Source organism: Trichechus manatus, unplaced genomic scaffold (genome assembly GCF_000243295.1).
Source record: "Trichechus manatus latirostris isolate Lorelei unplaced genomic scaffold, TriManLat1.0 scaffold00009, whole genome shotgun sequence".
NCBI lineage: Eukaryota > Metazoa > Chordata > Mammalia > Sirenia > Trichechidae > Trichechus > Trichechus manatus.
The window spans coordinates 14384442-14407336 of record NW_004443945.1 but is presented as its reverse complement, the minus strand read 5'-3'; the positions used below and the strand labels follow the sequence as shown (position 1 = coordinate 14407336).

The 22895-nt window shown below is 36.4% G+C and overlaps 1 protein-coding gene across 8 annotated transcripts in view; it reads left to right on the top strand.

Moving 5' to 3' along the window:
- RIMS2 (regulating synaptic membrane exocytosis 2) overlaps window positions 1-22895 on the top strand; it is a 647068-nt gene that overhangs the window by 186078 nt on the left and 438095 nt on the right. The window contains exon 5 of one of the 8 annotated variants that reach the window (XM_023725996.1): window positions 8717-8751. The exons of the other annotated variants lie outside the window; for them this stretch is intronic. Within the exon in view, the coding sequence (XP_023581764.1) occupies window positions 8717-8751 (35 nt within the window). The remainder of the gene's footprint in view (window positions 1-8716; window positions 8752-22895) is intronic. 8 annotated transcript variants of the gene reach the window in all.

Below are 22895 nucleotides of genomic sequence, written 5' to 3'. Positions count from 1 at the left end.
TATGCCACCAGGGCTCCAAAGAGGGGAGATGAGTTGTAAGGAAATTGAAGTGTCTGATAGAACCCCAGGACAAGCATGAGGATAGACTTTCTGAGCAATTGGAGTTAGGAACTTGAATACTATGGACTTTATCTCAGTATTTTGTTTCTGTTTCTCAGCCTATCTTGTTTTACTCCATATTTCTCCAACAGTTTTTACTGCTTAGCTGTTCCACATGGTGGGATACATGGCTGTCAATAGAACTTTTTTGACTAAATGAATGAAAGAAGTTTTGTAGTATTCTTCATATTGAAAATCAGTACATTATTGGTATATGTATTGTATGTGTCACTTGTGAATTTATATGATGAGTTAACTTATATGAAAGCTATTTAGAGAGATTCAGTAGTCAAGAAACAAAACTTTGCTAAGAAAATACAGTTAAGGGCCAAGGTAAAACACAATTGAACCAAGATTTATGATACTTAGGGTTGAGATAGATAGAACCTAAGTATAAACTCTGCCATTTGAAAGCCATTAAAATGTGTCACCATTTGATTACATAATGGTATACTTATAAAAGTATTTTTAGGATGAGCTGTATACATTTTGATCTGTCATTGAATATCGGAATTGATCTTGCCAGTGGACCATAAAAATTCACCTTTTCTAAAAAGGGATAAATAGAATTTTATGTTTCATTCCTCTTAAACTAGCTACAGAGGAAAGAATAATAAATTCTGAATTCATTCATAGCATGTAATTCTTAGCTATCCTTTCTTTTCTGATGTATCTTATCACAACTTTGACATATTTCTTATAATACATTTTAAAAAGTTTCTTACTTTCATAGTTTAGAAGTGAAAAAAGAAGTAACATATGAAGAGTACACATTTTTAGTGATTTTATTGTTTATCATCAAGTATTAGAAATAAATTATTTTGTTCAAAATGCCTTAATATTAATTTCTATAGAAATTATTTTGATAGCTACTTGAAAAATCACTATGGTGGCTTAAAAATGGTTTGAAATCTTGTTCCATAATTACCCAAACTTTTTGATTTGCATCTGTCTTTGAATTATTATTTTTGGAGTAAATTTTAAGATCTTTGAGCTAATGGAGAAGTATGTGTTCTGGATTTTCTTACGCTTCATGGTGCATTTCTTCTACATATTATCTCCTCTGTTCTATATATCTAGTCCATACACTAGCCACTCAGTTTCTTTTTCTTCTGACAACCACTGTTAGTATTTTTGCCTTTGTGATATTTTATCGATAAATATTGATATGTATATTCATATATGTATGCATATATATTTATTCCTTTAAAAATGATAGCATTCTATATATAGTATTCTGTTATTATTTTTTTTCTTTTAACAGGGTATTTGGAGATCTTTTTTTTACCAGTACATAATGAGTGAGCTTTGTCATTGTTTTTAATGGTTGTACCATAATTTACTTAGCTACCCCTCCTTATAGATACTTACAGATGCCAAAATTTTTTTTGCTATTAAAAATACTGCTATAATAAATAGTCTCACATATATGTATATATGTATGTGTATATTTAAAATTTTGGATAAGAGTAAAACTTCCCAGATATGAAATTACTTGGTCAAAGAGTATGTGCAGTTTTAATTTTGTGTAGGTATTGCCAAATTGCTCATTACAGAAGTTGTACCGGTTTATACTTCAGCCAACAATTATGAGAGTTCTTGTTTTCTAGCTCTCTCACCAACACAATGTTATAAAACTTTTGATCTCTGCCAGTCTGATTGGTGAAAAACATTACTGCATTATAATTTTAATTTTCCTTATATCAAAATTGAATCAAGCTGAGAATTTCAGCATATGTTAAGAAACATTGTATTTCTTTTCATTTTGTTTTGAACTCTGTTCATATCTTTTGCTCACTTTTGTATTGGGTTGCTGGTTTTTATTTAAACGTATTTTTACCATCTCCATTTACATTATAGAAATTAACCCTCTGTGAAATGGAGTATGTATTACTTTTCTATTGCTGTGTAACAAATTACTACAAGCTTAGTGGCCTAAAACAGCACAAATTTTTCTTATCTCTAAGTATCTGTAGACCAAGAGTCTGGGGACAGGTCCTGCTCAGGGTCTTATCTCGCCTGGTTGAAATCAAGGTGTTGGCCGGGCTGCGATCTCATCTGATGCTCAAGCTCCTTTTCCAAGCTCACTGATTGTTGACAAAATTCGGTGCCTTGCAGTTTTAGGTCTCAGGCCTTCAGCTCTTAGAGGCCACCTACTGTTCCCTGCTGTGTGGCCTTTTCCACAACACGGTAGTTTGTTTCTTCAGAGCCAGCAGAAGTGTGTTTATGCTGCTTTGAATCTCTCTGACTTCTGTCTTTAAACTCTCTTTTAAGGGGTCACCTGATTGATCAGGCTCACCTTGGTTAATCTTTCTTTTGATTAACTTAAAGTCAACTGATTAGGAATCTTAATTACATCTACAAAATCACTTCACTTTTGCTGTACAATGTAACGTAATCATAGGAGTGATATCATGTTCACAAGTCCCACCCATACTCAAAGACAGTGCATGATACAAAGTGTGTAAACAGGTGGCAGAAATCTTGGGGGCCATTTTAGGATTCTGCTTACCTTAGGTTACAAATACTTTTTCCCAGTTTGTTATTATTTTTTGACTTTGGTTATGTTGTTCTTTTTCCAGTGCATACATACATTATGGCTTCTGTATTTAAAAAATACTGATATGTAATTCACATACCATAAAATTTATCTCTTTAAAGATAAATTCAGTGGTTTTTAGTATATTCACAAAGTTATGCAATAATCATCACTACCTAATTTCAGATCATTTTCATCACCCTAAAAAGAAACCCTGTACCCATTACCAGTGATTCCTCACTACCTCTCCTCCCAGCCCCTGGAAACCAGTAATATAACTTTCTGTATCCATGGATTTGCCTATTCTGGATATTTCATAAAAATGGAATCATAAAATAAGTGGCCTTTTGTGGCTGGCTTCTTATACTTAGCAAAATATTTCTAAGATTCATCCATATTGTTGCATGAATTAGTACTTCATTTTTATGGCTAAATAATATTTCTTTGTATGGATATAACATAACACTTTTTTAATTCATTCAGTCAATTGATGAGCATTTACGTTGTTTTCAGTTTTGGGGAATAACGCTGCTATCAACATTCACGTACAAGTTTTTGTGTGGACATACATTTTTCAGTTTTCTTGGGTATATGCCTAGGAGTGGAATTGCTGGGTCATATGGCATTGTGTTGGATTATCCAGTGAGTGAATTATAAATTATATAACTCTCTGTTTGCATTTTTGAGGAACTGCCAACATGTTTTGGAAAGCGGCTGTCCCGTTTTCTATTCCCACCAGCAGTATACAAGGGTTTCAACTTCTCCATATCCTCATTAAAACTCGTTATTGTCTATATTTTTGATTATAGCTACCCTACTGGGTGTGAAGTTGTATATCATAGTAGTTTTGATTTGCATTTCCTTAATGACTAATGAGGAGCTCTGGTGGCACAGTGGTTAAGAGCTCAGCTGCTAACAAAAAGGTCAGCAGTTCAAATCCACCAGCCACTCATCGGAAACCCTATTTGGCAGTTCTACTCTGTCCTATAGGGTTGCTGTGGGTTGGAATTGACTCGACAGCAACAGGTTTAAGGACTAATGATGTTGAGCATCTTTTCATGTACTTATTGGCCATTTATACGCAGTAAAACCTGTGAAAGCCGAAACCTGTGTAAGGCGGAAACTGTCAGAAAAGGAACACTCAGATATTTCCTACTAAAACAAGCGATAGAAATGTGGTAAGATTGCATCCTGTCAAAGGCAGAAAACTTGTGAGACCCGGAAAAAACAAGGCAATCTCGTTGAGTTCTGGCTTTCACAGGTTTCACTGTATCGTATTTGGAGAAATGTCTATTCAAATTTATGATTTTTAAAATTTTTCTATTCAATTTTTTTGTTGATGTTATTTTTAAAAGGTTCTCTCCTCACTAAGATTTGAAAAGAATTCCTATGGTATCTTCTAATATTGTTATTATTTTACTTTTTACGTTATAAAACATCTGAAATTTATTAGCGTAAGATGTGGGGTTAAGATTCAACCTTACATTTTTACATGTGGATGCCTATCCCTTTGTCCCATAACTGTTTATTGAATGATCAGTCTTTGTTCCCACTGATTTGAGAGGCTGTATTTATCACATATTAGATTATTATATGTTAGAGTATATATTTACAGATATTCTGTTCTTTTCCTAGTCCAAAGCATATATCTGGTTTCAGCAAACCCATTTCCATCACTTAAGTAATCTGAACTATTAGTTGTTGAAAGCAAGAAACTTTGCAGCATGAGTTTTAGTAATACATTTAAATTCAAAGTTATTTAACTAACTGTTTTGTAGAGTGTGTTGGATTATCCAGTGAGTGAATTATAAAGGAGTGAGAAGGTCATGAGCGATTGGGAAGGTTATGTTTTTACCAATAACACAGTACTTCTTCAGGTTGTATGGTTTGAGTGTATTAGTAGCTAAGGTAAAAAGTAAGAAGAGAAAGAGCAATTATGACAGAATTAAAGAATAAAAGAGCTTTTCCCTGTTATATATTGCTGGAAATGGCATTGATAGGCAGAATGACAAAGTATCACTTTAGGAGTCCTGGTGGCACAGTGGTTAAGAGCTCGGCTGCTTACCAAAAGGTCGGCAGTTTGAATCCACCAGCTGCTCCTTGGAAACCCTATAGGGCAGTTCTTCTCTGTCCTATAGGGTCTCTTGATGGCAACAGATTTTGTTTTAGTTTCTACATGATTAAGAGTAAACCTGCATTTATCATTTTTGCCACCAGATGGCGAAGGTGCATCCCTAAATCAAAACTATAATTCTGTGATTGATTCCATGTGAACTAGTTTCAGAGCTAGTTATAGACCAAGTGGATTAAGATGGCATTTGAGACTGTGGAAAAACAGGACTTCTTGTGTATCACTGCGTTTCATATTCGAAGGTGTTATTTATTCCCGAATGCTTATCTCTAGTTCTGAGATCTTTGTGTACCAGGCTTATATTTAAAACTGCAGGCTGTAAAATCCTACTTTTGTTCCACAAACACTTCAAAGTGTTCGAAATCTAAGCATGTATTCCTTCCCAAAGGAACTTTTTCTTTGTCATTCCCCAGCCCATCTGACTACACCATCAGTCATCTTGATGCCCAAGTTAAGACACTTAGCTGTCATTTTCTCATTCTTTTCCTTTTGACTCTTAAACTTAATACATATTTATTTACTTTTCTGTTAATTCCATCTCTGTAACATCTTTTGCACTGGAGACTTGGTGGTGCAGTGGGTAAGCTCTTGGATGCTAACCAAAAGGGTTTTCCACGGGAGAAAGATATGGCAATCTGGTTCCGTAAAGATTACAGCCTTGGAAACCTTACAGGACAGTTCTGCTCTGTCCTTTAGGATCGTTATGAGTCGAAATTGACTTGATGGCATGTAGCAGCAACAGTATCTCTGGTGTTCAATCCTTCTTTTCCAATAGGGATATTGTCCCTGCTCTTGTTGAGGTGTTCACTGTCTCTTGCTTCATTTCTGTCCTCCTGCTGTTCAACTTTATTTGCTTCAGTCCATGTTCTGCTTCGTTTCCAGAATTATGATTTTTAAGTACAGATATGATGAAGTCATTCCTTTGCTCACTTTTGATGCTCCTCGTTTTGTACTGAAGGTTCAAATCTTTAGCTTTCTAAGACAAACTTTTATTGAATACCTACAATATTTTTATTTCTGTGAGAAGTTTAAGGCATTTAATTTTGATCTCCTTAATGATGTTGAAATAACTTTTTCAACATCCCAAAGTTAGAGTTGGAATTTCAATTGAAACACAGGTTTTTCTGAGTCAAAAGCCTGTCATTCCATTTTTTGAGGCTCTCTATAGAGTTCCTGTGAGTCAAAATTGACTAGACGGCAATGGGTTTATTTCCTTTCTAAACTCATCTCCCACTACCTTTTTGTCTTTCCCCAACTCAACTTACAATCTAGCCACAGAAGATAACTAATGAATTTAAAAAATCCTTTATTCTTGAAAGTTCAAGTGTTTTCTTATGCTGTTCCTCTTATCTGGAATTCTGTTCTTGAGATGCATACATTCATTCAAAAAATATTTGTTAAGTGCTGTGTGCCAGACAGTGTTCTAGATGCTGAGGGATAGCAGTGAACAAAATAGACAAATATCCTCATGGAGATTATTTTTTAGTTGGGGAAGACAGATGATTAAAGAAATAAGAGATAACTAGTATATTAGATAGCAAAGTAATCTCAGCCTTTGCATTCTGCTGTACAAGCTGTGCATAGTAGACTCCAGGGGGCACCATTCACTTAGCTGTGGGTGGCACAATCTGGAATTCGGCTACTCCAAGCTCCTGCTGACAAGTGCTATGGAGGAAAATAATACAGAGGAGAAGGGACAGGGGTTTTTTTGGAAAAGTTTAACAATTTTAAATAACGGGTTAAGGAAGACCTTGCATGACACTGAGTTAAGACCTGAAGGGCAGGAAGAAGTAAGTTATGTGAATATCTGGGGGGAAGAGCACTAACAGGCAGAGAAATAGCAACTGCTAAGACCTGTAACTGAGGCTGTGCCTTGGCGTGTCTGCTTAAATCTTACTTATTCTTCAAAACTTAACTCAGGTGCTCCTATTTACATGAAACCTCTTATTTTTTCTGGCAAGAATTATATTTTTGCTTATAAAGGATACCTTCATTGTAGCATTTGTTCCGGTCTGACCTTCAGTACACTTGTTTTCAATGTTTCTTTTCCTCTTCTAAATTTTGAGCAATTTGAAAGTGTAATGTCTTTGTGTCTATACATGCCTAGTTCAGATTTGAGAAATAGTAGGCACTCGTTGAATATTAATTGAATTGGAATGCATTGAAATAAATTGAATTACTGAAAAAAAACCTGACAGTTATCTTTTCCATACCTTTTACCTGTTACAACTATCCTATGTTCACAGAAATTGAATTTATTTACAGAATCTGTTACTTTATTTTGCTCTGCCTCTTAGCCTCACATTTTTTCCCCTAATGTCTTTGTAAAAATGTGTTAACATGTATAAAAGTCTTGGTTGCTACTTAAAAGATTGGTCTTTAGAATTCTGTTGTTTCTTAGAAACCTGTAACAATGCTGCAGTACTTCAAGTGCTTCGGCATATTTTTAAAGAAATCCTTATGCCTGTTTGCTTTTATTTGCCACATTTTAGCTTCACTTTAAGAAATTTGCTTTCATATCTTGCTATTTTCTATCTTCTTCAGTCTAGTTTTTGATAGGGTGACCTGATATTTCAGACTGTCAGGGCAAGTACTGGTTTATACCTGTTGTCCTAGCATAAGAATTAAGAGTACCCCTTTCACTCTCAAAAGTTTCCTGGCTTGGACAATAAATTACATTGTCTTCCTATTCTTAGAGGCTTTCTATGTGATATCTAGTGAAAATACTATACAGTACTTATTATACTTGTTGAAAGAGGCTGACCCAGTGGAACTATATTAAAGCAAATATTACTTAAGTATTTGGCCTATAATATTTATTGAGTATTTTATGGAGAAATACAAAGACAGCCATAAGAATTTGAAATCTAATAAGTCAGTCAAGATAAATAACATAGTTATATAAGCATAAGTATTTGAAACTGGCTAAAACAAACATAGCAAAATACATGAAACCAGTTAGAGAATTGAACAAATTTAAACGATGGAACGAAATAGGGTGGTTTGGGGGAAGTTTTGTGGATTTGTTAAAATGTCAACAGAGTTTTAATGAAGGATTTTTAAAGACAAAAGAAGACACAACTGGCATAAAGATAGTAGAAAAGCAAGATTGTATAGTATAGAAGTTCATAGATTATCAGTGTCTCTTTTGCCACTCTTATTTTATTTTGGTCCTGAATGAAGCAAGTTTTGTTCATATTTTCAGTTTATGGCACATCAGTGATCTGTATTGGGTGTGCATGTGTTTCGGTTAATTCCTGATTCCAGTACCAATAAGCACCCTCTCTAATATGTTTTGTATATATATGTGTCTTCAAAAAATTTATATTGTTGCTTTGTGTATGTATGTGTTTTAAATTACATAATTGATATGGTGTTTTAGATCTTATGTTTTAAAAGATTTATTCATGTAGGAGTATTGGTTCACTGTTCCACACTACTGCATCATAATCTGTGGCAGGCAGAATGATGCCCTCCCCCCACCAAAGATAGTCATGTCTTAATCCCCGGAACCTGTGATTATGTTGCCTTACATGGCAAAAGAGACTTTTCAGACCTTGAGATGGAGAGATAATGCTGGATTATTTAGGTGGGACCAATCTAATCACATGAATCTTTAAAAGCTGAAAACCTTTCCTGACTGGGCCAGAGACATGAGACAGAAGAAGAAGGAGGAGGAAGTCAGAGCACAGGAGGGACTTGACTGGCTGTTTGTTGAGTTTGAATATGGAGGAAGAGGGCCACAAGTCAAAGAACATGGGGACTTCTAGAAGCTGAGAACCACCCTTAGTTTATAGCCAACAAGAAAATAGGGACCTCTGTCCTACAACCACAAGGAATTGAATTCTGCCAGCAACCTGAATGAGCAGGTAATGTATTCTCCCCTAGAGACTTCCAAAAGGAACTCAGCCAATACCTTGATTTTAGTCTGATGAGATTTGTACCAGACTTCTGACCTACAGAACTGTAAGATAATAAACTGGTAGTGTTTTAAACCACTAAGTTTGTGATAATTTGTTATGACAACAATAGAAAACTAATACATACTCCCTAGTGTACATCTACCACATTTTATTCCACATTCCCCAGTTGTTGTTAGGTACTGTTGAGTCCATTCTGACTCATAGTGTCCCCCACGTACAAGTGAATGAAACACTGCCTGGTCCTGTGCCATCCTCACAATTGTTGCTATGCTTGAGCCCATCATTGTAGCCACCATGTCAGTCCATCTTGTTGAGGGCCTTTCTCTTTTTCACTGACCCCTACTTTACCAAGCATGATGTCCTTCTCTAGGGACTGGTCCTTCCTGATAACATGTCCAAAGTATGTGAGACAAAGTCTCACCATCCTCCCTTCTAAGGAATATTCTGGCTGTACTTCTTCTAAGACAGGTTTGTTCATTCTTCTGCAGTCCATGGTATATTCAACATTCTTTGCCAGCACTATAATTTAAAGACATCAATTCTTCTTCGGTCTTCTTTATTCATTGTCCAGCTTTCACATGCCTATGAGGCAATTGAAAATACCATGTCTTGGGTGAGGTGCACCTTAGTCCTTAAAGTGACACCTTTGCTTTTTAACACTTTAAAGAGGTCTTTTGCAGCATGTTTGCCCAATGCAATGCGTCATTTGATTTCTTGACTGCTGCTTCCATGAGTGTTGATTGTGGATCCAAGTAAAATGAAATCCTTGGCAACTTCAATACTTTCTCCATTTATCATGATGTTGCTTATTGGTCCAGTTGTGAGGATTTTTGTTTTCTTTATGTTGAGGTGTAATCTATACTGAAGGCTGTAGTCTTTGATCTTCCTTAATAACTGCTTCAAGTCCTCTTCACTTTCGGCAGGCAAGATTGTATCATTTGCATATTGCAGGTTGTTAATGAATCTTCCTTTAATCCTGATTCTGCGTTCTTCTTCATATAATCCAGTGTCTCAGATTATTTGCTCAGCATACATGTTGAATAAATATGGTGAAAGGATACAACCCTGACACACACCTTTCCTGATTTTAAACCACGCGGAATCTCCTTGTTCTGTTTGAACAGCTGCCTCTTGGTCTATGTACAGGTTCCACATGAGCACAATTAAGTGTTCTGGAATTCTCATTCTTCACAATGTTGTCCATAATTTGTTATGATCCACACAGTCAAATGCTTTTGCGTAGTTAATAAAACACAGGTAAACATCTTTCTGGTATTCTCTGATTTCAGCCGAGATCCATCTGACATTAACCGTGATATCCCTCGTTCCACATTCTCTTCTGAATCTGGCTTGAGTTTCTGGCAGTTCCCTGTTGATACACTGCTGCAGCTGCTTTTGAATTATCTTCAGCAAAAGTTTTACTTGTGTGTGATATTAATGATATTGTTCGATAATTTCCGCATTCTGTTGGATCACCTTTCTTTGGAATGAACACAAATACGGATCTCTTCCCATGGACTGGCCAGGTAGCTGTCTTCCAAATTTCTTGGCATAGACAAGTGAGCACCTACGGCGCTGGATCTGTTTGTTGAGACATCTCAACTGGTATTCCGTCATTTCCTGGAGCCTTGTTTTTCACCAATGCCTTCAGTGCAGCTTGGAGTTCCTCCTTCAGAACAGTTGGTACTTGATCATATGCTACCTCCTGAAATGGTTGCACATTGATCAATTCTTTTTGTACAGTGAGCCTGTGTATTCCTTCCATCTTCTTTTGATGCTTGCTGTGTCGTTCAATATTTTCCCCCATAAAATCCTTCAGAATTGCAACTTGAGGCTTGAATTTTTCTTCAGTTCTTTCAGCTTGAGAAGTGCCGAGCATGTTCTTCCCTTTTGGTCTTCTAATTCCAGGTCTTTGCATACTTCATTATAATACTTTACTGTATCCAGACTGCTTATTACTACAAACAGTAAGGTAATGACCATCCTTGAACATATCTCCTTATGGCCCTATTCAAGACTTCCTCTGCAGTGTGAATATCTAGGCGTGGAATTACCTTGGCATAGGGTGTGTGTTCTTTATTTCACTAGTTCTGCTCTCCAGAATAGCTCTCTGTCTGTACTTCATTGAACTTGCTGAACTCATGTATTAGTTCTAGTAGCTTTTTTTTTAATTCCTTGGAATTTTCCACTTAGTTGATTAAATAAAAGGCATACAATGTTGCGTAAAAGTGGTAAGAGTGACATCTTTGCATTGTTCTCAGTCTCAGGGTGAATGCTATGAGTTTTTCATAATTAAATGTGATAGCTGTAGATTTTTCATAGATGTCCTTTATCAGGTTGAGGAAATTATCTTCTAGTGCTAGTTTACTGAGGATTTTTACCATGAATGGCTGTGGAATTTGGTCAGTTTTTTTCTGCATCTAGTGAGATGATAATATGGATTTTCTTCTTTAGGCTGTTTATATGGTGAAGTCTATTGACTCTTTTCAAATGTTGTACCAACCTTGCATTCCTGGGATACCCCTCTTAGTCATAATAGTATTATTCTATTTATATATTGCTGGATTTGGTTTACTGATATTTTGTTAAGGAATTTTAAATTTATGTTCATGAGGAATAGTGGTGTGTAGTTTTCTTTTCTTGTAACATTGTTGATTTTGGTATTAGGGAAATGCCGGCCTTTTGAGTTAGAAGTGATCCTCTATCTTCAGTTTTCTGTAAGAATTTGTGTAAAAGTCTTATTACTTCTTCTTTAAATATTTGGTATGATTTGCCTCAGATGCCATTTGGGCCTGTAGTTTTCTTTGTGGCTAGGTTTTTTTTAAAACTATACATTCAGTTTCTTTAACAGATGTATGGCTGTTCAGGTTGCCTATTTATTCTTTGAGCGTATGGATAGTCTTACAGTCTATTGTTATAAACCATGGTAACTGCATTCATATTAGGGATGTCTTACTAATTATTTGAAAATTATTTTTCCTTTTAAAATGATGGAGACAGAATAAGACAATTTGATAGAATACTTCTCTCCAACTTAACCTTATCCAGTTTCTTAATTTCAGTGGTCATTCCTGTATGTCTCTGGCTGGAGTTTGTGAATTTTTACTTTTCATCCAGACACATTTAATCATAGTTGTTTTCCTTTGCCTTATAGAAGTTTGCCTTTTAGTCTACTGTCCACTTGTTTTGTCTTTCTTATTCAAAGTCTAGGAGAACTGTTACCTACTTCTTCAGAGTAAACCTGTTAAAAACCAAACCCCTTGCTGTAGAGTTGATTCCGACTCCTAACGACTTTATAGAGTAGGACTTGATTAAATTGCTCGCTTATTAGTAGTTGCTTTTGAGAACTGCTAGATTAGTAATTAAATTTTTAGAAGTCTTCACTATGAGTAAGTCAATTAATTATATATGGACAGGATTGTGTAAAGTAATCTAAACTATATCAAACTCTCAACAACCTTGTCTGTTTTTCACTTGATTTCTAGTTGTGTCCTTGAGTTGTCTCTGTGGTTTATTCCTCTGCTTCTTATGGTAAGCAAGTGCAAAAGATCCCTGCTGATTCTAGTTTTTGGGAGTAATATGTAGGAATATGTCCAATACGTAGGAGATTGTGACAGGGTTTTTTTGAAATGATCCTGGCATCTTTTGACTGTAGCCTTTATCTGCAAAGATACTGTTGCCATTGAGAGATTTGGTTTAAGGAGTTTTTAAAATGTATTTTTTTTTTTCATTTACAAGACATTTATAGAAATTGTCTAATTCATTATTTTACATTGCGTGGATCCATTTTATGTGTGTGTGTATGTAGATGTGTGCATTACTTAATAATGGTACTAGTGCATTTTTTTCTTAAATGTTTTTGTGTTAACTTTGTGTGATCTCTTTAATGTCTAGGAATCCTGAAGGATGAATTACTATCATTCATCTCAATATAGCTCAATCCAGGATAAACTGCTATTGTCTTAAGATTTGGGATGCCGTTTGTTGTTAAGAACACTAATTTGTGTCGTGGATTTCTTCTTTAGTAATCTTTGTCAACTGTAGTTTTTTTCAAACAACTAAGATAACAAAGCTGCATAGTTTAGAGAATCAAAGTTGTTACCTATAATCAATTATTTTTCATTTCTGTAATATATCCTTGAGAGTTGCTTGTATGTATTATTTTGACACAGTTGGAAATCTTGAGGAATGATTTGGGACTCTTTGTATGGAAAGAAGATCTTTCAAGGTTGGTTTGAAGGGTCAGTTCTCACAGTGCTTACCTCATTACACAGTGCTTGAACTGGAGAGTTAAACTTTAGAGTGACCTCCCCCTCCTGTAGTGATGCAATCCCTTCCATTTTTTCCTTTCATTTCTTCCTTCTTTTACTATATTTTCACTTGACCATTTTTTGGTTTGTCTTTTTTCAGATATTAGTTTTCAACTTATTTTTCCTCAGTAATATTTTAAAGTTGTTATTGATCTTTACATTTATCCAATCTCTTTAATCATGTTAGTTTTCTTTTCCACTGTATAAGATTTAACTAATGTTGGTAGAGCTGGATTGGCAAATTTTAAAGTTACATCTCTCAGAAAAAGCTTAAAATGTCATTCATATAACCAAGACTACAAGCCTACAGAGTGTAGGGAATCAAAATTGTTGTACAGTAAAATAACTATTTTTGATTTGTGTGATATATATGTGAAATTTGCTTTTGCAACTTATTTGACATAATTGAAAGTTTTGAGGTATTATTTAAGATCGCTGTTCAGAAAGTGGTGAGAATCCTGTTTCTCCTGGCCACCTTTGCCTCATTAGAATTAAATCAAACATATTTTTGATCCAGAGTGTTGTGCATCTTCCTGTTTTATTTTCTCAAAAAATAAGAGATTTGAAGAGATATATTCATGTCCAAGGCTTAAGTCTGTCTTATTATTTGTATTTTTACATCATTCTTTCTTAAAATTCTGGTGGTACTTGTAAACTATAAAACTACGTTTTAAATCAGAGCATCCCTAGGAAGTTGCTGCGTGACAGACATGGTAGTACTATGTAAAGAGCACTGAACTGTGAGTCAGGATATAGGGGTACTAGCTCAAACTTTGTTGCCAACTAGTTGGACCTAAAAAAAAAAAAAGCCTTGGAGAAAACAATGCATCTCACTTCTTTTCTGTAAATTGAGATATTTTGGGTCCTATTCCCAAATGTGATAGGATACCATTAGATAGGTTAGCATGGGAGGAACATGATATGATTTATGTTTCTGTATGGTCATTCTGTTGTGTGGAGAATGAGTTGTAGGGGACAAGAACTGATACAGAGAATACTTAGGAGGCTATTGAAGTGCAGTCCAGGAGAGAGATGTTGGTAGCTTGAACCAGAATTGTAGTAGTGGGAAGAAAAATGCTGATGGAATTCGACTCCATTTTGAAGGTAGCATTGGCAGAACCTGCTGATAGACTGGATGTGTGCAGTGGGGTGTGAAAGACAGAGAGAAATCAACTATAACTCCTAGACAAATCATGATATTGTTCTAAGATGGGAAAAAGGGGAGGAACAGGTATGGGTGAAAAAATCCAGAATTCCGTTTGGCCATATTATGTTTGTGATGCCCTTTGACTTCTATTTGGGGATGCCAAGTTGACAGACATTTATTTGAGTCTGGGATCCTATGGGGAGAGTGGGGTAAAGGTATATAACATATAGAGGATATTTAAAGCCATGGGACCTGAGTCGTCAACGGAGAGTGTATAGATTAAAGAACAGAAGAGGTCCACAACATAGGCTTGGGAATTCCCAACATTTAGAGATCTAAGAGAGGAGGAAGAGGCAGCAAAGGACACTGAGAAAGAATTGCTACTAAGCAAGAGGAAAATCAGGAGAATGTATCTTAGGAATGAAGAGAAAAAATGGTTTACGAGTCATGAACATAGCATCAGTATCAAATGCTACAGAGATGTCATGTTAAAATAAGAATAGAGAATTGTCTATTGAATTTGTTGTTGTTGTTAGGTGCCATTGAGTCAATTCCAGCTGATAGTGACCCCATGTACAACAGAATGAAACACTGCCTGGTCCTGCACCATCCTTACAATTGTTGCATGTTTGAGCCCATTGAATTTGGCAACATGGAAGTCATTAGAGATATTGATAATAGTAATTTCCATGGAGTATTGGGGATAGAAGCTTGAGTGGTATACATTGAGAAGAGAATGTGAAATGAGGAAGTGGACATAGCAACTGTAGACAACTGCTTTCAGAAATTTGACTGTCAAGAAGAGCAGAAAAAAATGGAGCAGTACCTGGAAGGGAACGTGGGGTCAAGGGAAGTACTTTCAAGATGGGAGATAATATAGTCATAAAATCACTGGTGACTTGATTCACACATAAAATAAATAGTATTCATTTATTATTACAACTATCATTAGAACCGAAGGGCTTCTAAAATAGGCTCAATTATAAATAAGCTAGGTAATTTAGGAAAAGAGTAAAATAGATGTAGAATTGATAGAATAAGACTTGTTTACATTATGCTTTCCTTTCCTTTGTTTTCTGCTTTGAAGTTTTGTTCTTAAACACCTTCAGCCATAAGTCACTGGGATCTCTGATTAATCCTGAGCTCTGTCTATTTCTAAGGGCCAGCCATGTATAGTTGTATTTTTTAAATTTGTAAGATTGATTGAAATACATGTAGATTTGCATGAGATTATTTGCATAAGGTCTTCTGTTTTGGCTGAACAAAGACTAAAAGATTTTGTTTGCTTACCTTTCACCAACAGAAGAAAGGAGTGTGATTATGGAAGCTTAGATGTCAGTCCCCAGACCATCGTCATAGGCTAGATGTGGGCCCTATGGAGTAAGCGATTTCAGGACGAAAGAGCTATTTTCAGAATTGTTTTGAAACACAGGGTTACAAGCAATTCTTCAGATTCCAGATAACAGTATATAACACGGAATTGACCGTACCATTCTTCCTAAAACACTGTTTTTTATTGGCTTCTAGTCCACTACACTCTCCTGATTTTGCTCCTACCTCTATGACTGCTCCTCCTCTGTCTCCTTTGCTGGCTTCTTTACTTGACCACTTAGTACGAAACTTAGTTCCTTGATGCTCTGACTTAGACTTCTGTTTTCCTCCACTTTGAACTTTTTCTCTGGGTATTTCATCCACTTCCTTGTTAAAATCATTACTAACATGCTGATGTTCCTAAATTTATATCTTCAGCTGAGAGCTCTCTTCTAAACTACAGAGTGACATATCCAGTTGCTTTCTTGATCTGTCTTTTTAGCTATCTTGCATACACTCAAATTCAGCAACTCATCATCTTCCCCTTCCTCCTCCTTCATCTTTCTCCTTCTTTAGCATTCTCTGTCTCAGCAGATTTTAAGACTATCTGCTGGTTACTTAAGAGAGAAACCTGAGAGTCATTTTTAACTCCTCTCTTGACCTTCATACACCACCTCCCACCCCCATGGCCAATCAGTCACTAACTCCTGTTTAATTCAACGTCTACCTTTTTAGTTTGTTCCTGTTTCCCCACCTTACTATATTAGCTTTCTAATTGATCTCCCTGCATTCATACTCAGTGAAATATTATAATGTATTTCCTCTTCTGAATTTCTTGTTAACTCCTGAAATATCTCCATTCTGACAGCTAGGACTTGATATATCTGTTGACCCAAAAGATGGTTGTTAAAGAAAAACAGAGTTATTCATGGATTTTGAGGATTAAAAATCAAAATACTCAACAGTTTTCAATGTCCTGTAGGGGGTAGCTCCTATTCCTTTCCAGCTGTTTGATTTCTACCTATATTGTCTCTCTGGTTCTTTGATTATGCCATACAGGTGTCACCTCTTGCCTTTCATATATGCTGTTCCTCATATTTAGAATACTTTTTTGTCCCACTCTTTGCTTGACTAACTCCTACAATTCCATGGTTCTCACCTTGCTTGGTACTTTCTCCAGGGGACTCTTCCCTGAACTTTTGAACTCTAAGACTAGTTCATGGCTGCCTATTACAAGTTTTACTCACAATTCTAATCATAGTCCTCAATAACACATATAACTAGTCACTATCTACCTTCCTCACTAGACAGTAGACAAAAGCTCATATAAAGACTGGGATGTTGTATTTCTTTCCTTCCTTTCTCCCTCCCTCCCTTCCTCCTTCCTTTCTTCATTTCCTCCTTTATTTCTTTCTTCATTCATTTCTTTTTCTCTCTCTACCCACCTCCTAGGTCTGTGATAGCCCAGGAGACTCACTGTGGAACTACTATAATTGACTCTAAACAGGCTCAGCTTAGAGGTAACATTAAAGATGATTCCAATATGCTTTTTTTGTTATCTTGATATATGCAGAAGTCTTTGAAGAGCTACTGAAGAGTGAACTCATTAGGATTAGACCTACAAAGAAGGCTCAAGCAAATGCCATAGTCCTAGCTTGCTGTCCTTAAAAGTATTCAAGCAGGAGACATTAAGGATTTGTTTAAAGGAATACTGAATTAAGTGAAAGATAGGATTAGTTGCCTTTAATATTTCCTTCAAAATTTTAGCTGAATCTCAAATGTCCTCAGCCCCTATCAGCTACGGTTACAAAGGGGATTACATCAAGAATAATAACTCAGCCCCTGGACACCCTTATACCTCAGGAATGAAGTCACTCCTGAGGTTCACCCTTCAGCCAAAGATTAGACAGGCTCATAAAACAAAATGAGACTAAATGGGCATATCAGCCCAGGGGCAAGGAAGAGAAGGCAGGAGAGGACAGGAAAGCTAGTAATGGGGAACCCGAGGTTGAGAAGGGGAGAGTGTTGACATGTTGTTGGGTTGGCAGCCAATTTCACAAGAAAAATGTGTATTAACTGTTTAATAAGAAACTAATTTGCTCTGTAAACCTTCATGTAAAGCACAATAAAAAAATTAAAAAAAAAAAAAAATCCTCTCAGACAAACCTAAAAAAAAAAAAAAAGAATAATAACTCAAATCCTGATACCAAGGCCAGGCAAAGACACCACAAAAAAAGAAAATTATAGACCAATATCTCTCATGAGTATAGATGCAAAAATTCTCAACAAAATTCTAGCCAATGGAATTCAACATCATATTAAAAAAAGTAATACACCATGACCAAATGGGATTCATATGAGGTATGCAAGGATAGTTCAACATTAGAAAATCAATCAATGCAATCCACCACATAAATGGAACAAAAGAAAATAATCACATGATCATCTCAATCGACACAGAAAAGGCATTTGATAAAGTCCAACATCCATTCCTGAAAAAACTCTCAATAAAATAGGAATAAAAGAGAAATTCCTCAACATAATAAAAGACATCTATACAAAATGAACAGCCAACATCATTCTCAACAGAGAGAGGCTGAAAACATTCTCCTTCTAACGAGAAAAAGACAAGGAAGGATGCCTTTTATTACCACCGCTATTTAACATTGTGCTGGAAGTCCTAGCTAGAGCAATAAGGTAACAAAAAAGAAATAAAGCACATCGAAATTGGAAAGGAAGAGGTAAAACTATCCCTCTTTGCAGATGATATGATCCTATACATAGAGAACCCCAAAGATTCCATAAGAAAACTACTGGAATTAATAGATTCAGCAGAGTAGCAGGATATAAGATCAGCATACAAAAATCAGTTGGATTCCTATAGACCAACAAAGAGAACTTTGAAAGGGAAATTAGGAAAACAATACCACTTATAATAAGCCCTAAAAAGATAAAATACTTAAGAATAAATCTAACCAGGGATGTAAAAGACCTATACCAAGAAAACACTATTGCAAGAAACCAAAAGAGACCTACATAAATGGAAAAACATACCATGCTTATGGCTAGGAAGACTCAATATTGTGGAAGTGTCAATTCTACTCAAAGCAATCTAAAGATAAAATGCAACCTTGATACAGATACCAATGGCATTCTTTAATGAGATGGAAAAAGTAATCACCAGCTTTATATGGAAAAGAGCAAGGCCCCGGATAAGCAAAGCATTAATGAAAAAAAAAGAACAAAGTAGGAGGCCTCACATTACCTGATCTCAGAATTATACAGCTTTGGTAGTCAGAACAGCATGGTACTGGTATGCTGACAGACAGAACAATGGAACAGCATCGAGAACCCAGACGTATATCGAAGCACCTATGGTCAGCTGATCTTTGACAAAGGACCAAAGTCCATTAAATGGGGGAAAAGACAGTCTTTTTAACAAATGGTGCTGGCAAAACTGTATGTCCATCTGTAAAAAAATGAAACAGGACCCATACCTCACACCATACACAAAAACTAACTCAAAATGGATCAAAGACCTAAATATAAAATCTAAAACAATAAAAATAATGGAAGAAAAAATAGGGACAATGCTATGGGCCCTAATACATGGCATAAATTCAATACAAACCCTAACTAACAATGCACAAACACCAGAAGATAAACTAGATAACAGGAAGCTCCTAAAAATTAAACACTTATGCTCATCAAAAGACTTTACTAAAGGGGTAGAAAGAGAATCCTACAGACAGAAAAAATTTTTGGCTGTGACATATCTGACAAGGGTATAATCTCTAAGAGCTATAGAATGCTTCAATACCTCAATAACAAAAAGACAAATAATCCAATTAAAAAATGGGCAAAGAATAATGACAGACACTTCACCAGAAAAGACATTCAGGCAGCTAACAGACACATGAGGAAATGCTCATGACCATGAACCATTGTTGTTGTTGTGTGCCATCGAGTAGATTCCGACTCATAGCAACGCTATAGGACAGAACGGAACTGCCCCATAGGGTTTCCAAGGAGTGGCTGGTGGATTCAAACTGCTGACCTTTTGGTTAGCAGCCGAGCTCATTATCCATTAGAGAAATGCAAATCAAAACTACAGTGAGATAGCATCTCACCCCAACATTACTGGAATGAATCAAAAAAATAGAAGACAAATATTGGAGAAGTTGCAGGGAGATTAGAAGTCTTATGCAGTACTGTTAGGGGTGTAAAATGGTGCAATCACCATGGAAAACGAAATGACACCTCCTTAGAAAGCTAGAAATAGATATACCATGCGATCCAGCAATCCCATTCCTATGAATATATCCTAGAAAAATAAGAGCTGTTACTCGAATAGGCATATGCACACCCATGTTCATTACAGCATTATTCACAATATCAAAAAGATGGAAACAACCTAAGTACCTATCAACAGATGAATTGATAAATTATGGTACATTCACACAATGGAATACTACACAATGATAAAGAACAATGACGTATCCGTGAAACATCTCACAACAGGGATGAATCTGGTGGGCCTTATGCTGAGTGAAGTAAGTCATTCACGAAAGGACAAATATTGTATGAGACTACTGCTATAAAAACCCAGAAAGAGTTTACACACAGAAGAAAGCAATCTTTGATGGTTACGAGGAAGGGGAGGGCTGGGAGGGGAAATCACTAACTAGATAATACACAAGCGTTAACTTCGATGAAGGGAAAGACAACACACAATGTAGCGGAAGTCAGCACAACTTGACTGAGGCAAAGTCATAGAAACTTCCTAGACACATCCAGATACACATCCAGGGGCTGAGGGCTGGGGACTATGGTCTTGGGGGACATCCAGGTCAATTGGCATAAAATAGTTCATAAAGAAAATGTTCTACATCCAACTTTGGTGAGTAGTGTTTGGGGTTTTAAAAGCTTGTACTTGGCCATCTTACATACATCCATTGATCCTATCATGTTTATTGCAAAGGAAATGAAGAAAACCAAAGACACAAGGAAAATACCAATCCAAAGGATTCATGGACTGCATGAACCACAGCTTCAACCAGCCCGAGCCCAGGAGAACTAGATGGTGCCAAGCTACCACAACTGACGGCTCTTACTGGGATCACAATAGAGAGTTCCAGACAGAGTGGAAGAAAAATGTGGAGCAAAATTCAAATTCACAAAAAAAGTCCAGACTTAATGGTCTGACAGAGACTGGAGGTTCCCCTGAGACTATGACCCCTGACACTCTGCTAACTCAGAACTGATGCCACTCCCAAAGTCCATCTTTCAGCCAAAGATTAGACAGGCCTGTAAAACAAACGGTAACATACCTGAGGAATGTGCTTCTTAGTTCAGTCAAGTATACAAGACCAAATGGGCAACACCTGCTCAAAAGCAAAGATGAGAAGGCAGGAAGGGACAGTTAACACGGAGGAATAGACACGGGGAACCTGAGGTGGAGAGGAAAAGGGGGAGAATGCTGACACACTGCAAGGATTGCAACCAATGTCACAAAACAATTTGTGTATAAATTTTTGAATGAGAAACTAATTTGCACCGTAAACTTTCACCTAAAACACAATAAAATTAAAAAAAAAAAGAATAATAACTCAAATTTTCCCTACATCTTTGCCCACATTTGTGTTTTTTAAGACTTCAACTTCCTGCCAAATCACCTCCTGTATCTTTGGAAGTACCCTGACATATCATATATGTTTCCACAGTCCTCTAGTTCTTTCACTCCCATATTCTCTTCAGTGGTGTCTGCTGATTACAAAGTCACTCAAGGATGAAACCTCACCACTGTTGGGGCCTTCAGTCTGAATTTCAGTTCCCAGTCAAAGGTGGTGAATTCTAAGGCTGCAGCAATTCAAGGTGCTGTGTTTTATGCAGGTATGGGGAGAATGACTCTCTCCTCAAATTTCATTCCTTCATTCAGTAAGTATTAAGTACTGACTATATAGTTTTCTAGGCACTTTTCTAAGTAGTAATAGAGTCCACAGGAAGGAAAGAGGGAAAGAAACGAAAGGAAGGAGGGGAGAGAGGGAGGGAGGGAGGAAGGAAGGAAGGAAGAAAGGAAGGAAAGAAGGGAGAAAGTAGGCAATGGAAAAGATCAAGTAATTAAGTTCTAAATCACTGTTTACTTTTCATATCCAGCTAATATCAAACAGCTGGTTACTACTTAAACTGCATATTTAATTGACCCTACTGAAATATTTTGGGAAATACAGCATATATAGAATATATTCTAGTTTATAGAAAGTGTTCTATAGTGTGCAAGTTATGGTGAAAAGAAAGTACTTTAAACTTTATTGTTATACCTTTATGTGGATCATTTTTTCTTTAGCATTGCACCTGATTGATGTTCTTAAAGCTTCTAAGGAACTTTTGCTGACAGCCATTGTTAAAGCTGAAACAGGTGTTTATGTTTATGGAATAGGTAGCCTTTGGGAGAAAGGACCTCACTCCCCCCCTCGCCCCCCACCCCCGTTTTTTCCCAAAGTAGAGAGGAATTGCATGAAAAGAAATAAATTATGGATGGTAACTCTTGGAAGTCAAGTTATCACATAGTAGTTTGTTTCCATGTTTCGCTGAAGCACGTTTAATAGTTATGCCAAAAGTTATTATTTTTCATATTCTCATATAATAGCAATGTCACCAGTATTTCTTTTCTGAAGAATCTGCGTGCACTTGGAAATTACTTGGTAGCAAAAGTGACTTGTAGAGGCAGTTCACACGCTTAGGTGTGAGTTCCTGGACTCCCAAGCCTATAAACATTCGTTATACTGTGGCTCCTGGTGAATGTAGTTGTTAGAGGTGGAGTTGGATCTCACTGATGTTGATGTAGCTCCCTGAAATTGTAGTGTTGTTTCCAGTGATTCTCTTGATAGTTCTCAAGGGAATATGTACTCAGAATTAGCAGCCCTATTACTGGAGGAACTTAACAAATTGTTTTTTCAGAGACTTAGTTCCCTTTCCTCTACAAGCAGAATCTCTAGGTGTGACAATAGACAGTTTCTCTGGACATTCTCATTCTGGAGCTTAAATCTAGGGTTGATATTCTACAGCCTGACTCTTACCTCCAATGGGAAAGACATTTCTTCTGCTGCCAGCTTTTAGATGTGGGAACTACTCTGGCAAGAACAGCTCTGGCACTGGACTACTGAAGCAATCCCGTAATACTGCTCAGAATAATGAAGCTAGAGCCAAAGCACAGTAGAATTAGTCCTCATATTTCTGGCCTAGAAATAGGAGTCAGAGAAGGAATAATGATAGTGGGGCTTTGCACACTTGTGGAGGCATTCACTATGTTCCCTTTTTCATGTCTGAATTAGATAGTAGAAGCTGCGTTTGAATTATGTTCTGCAGCAGTGGGGAGAACTAGGGACAGACACAGTGTTCAAGCCCTGGGAAATACCGGTACTACAAAATTTAT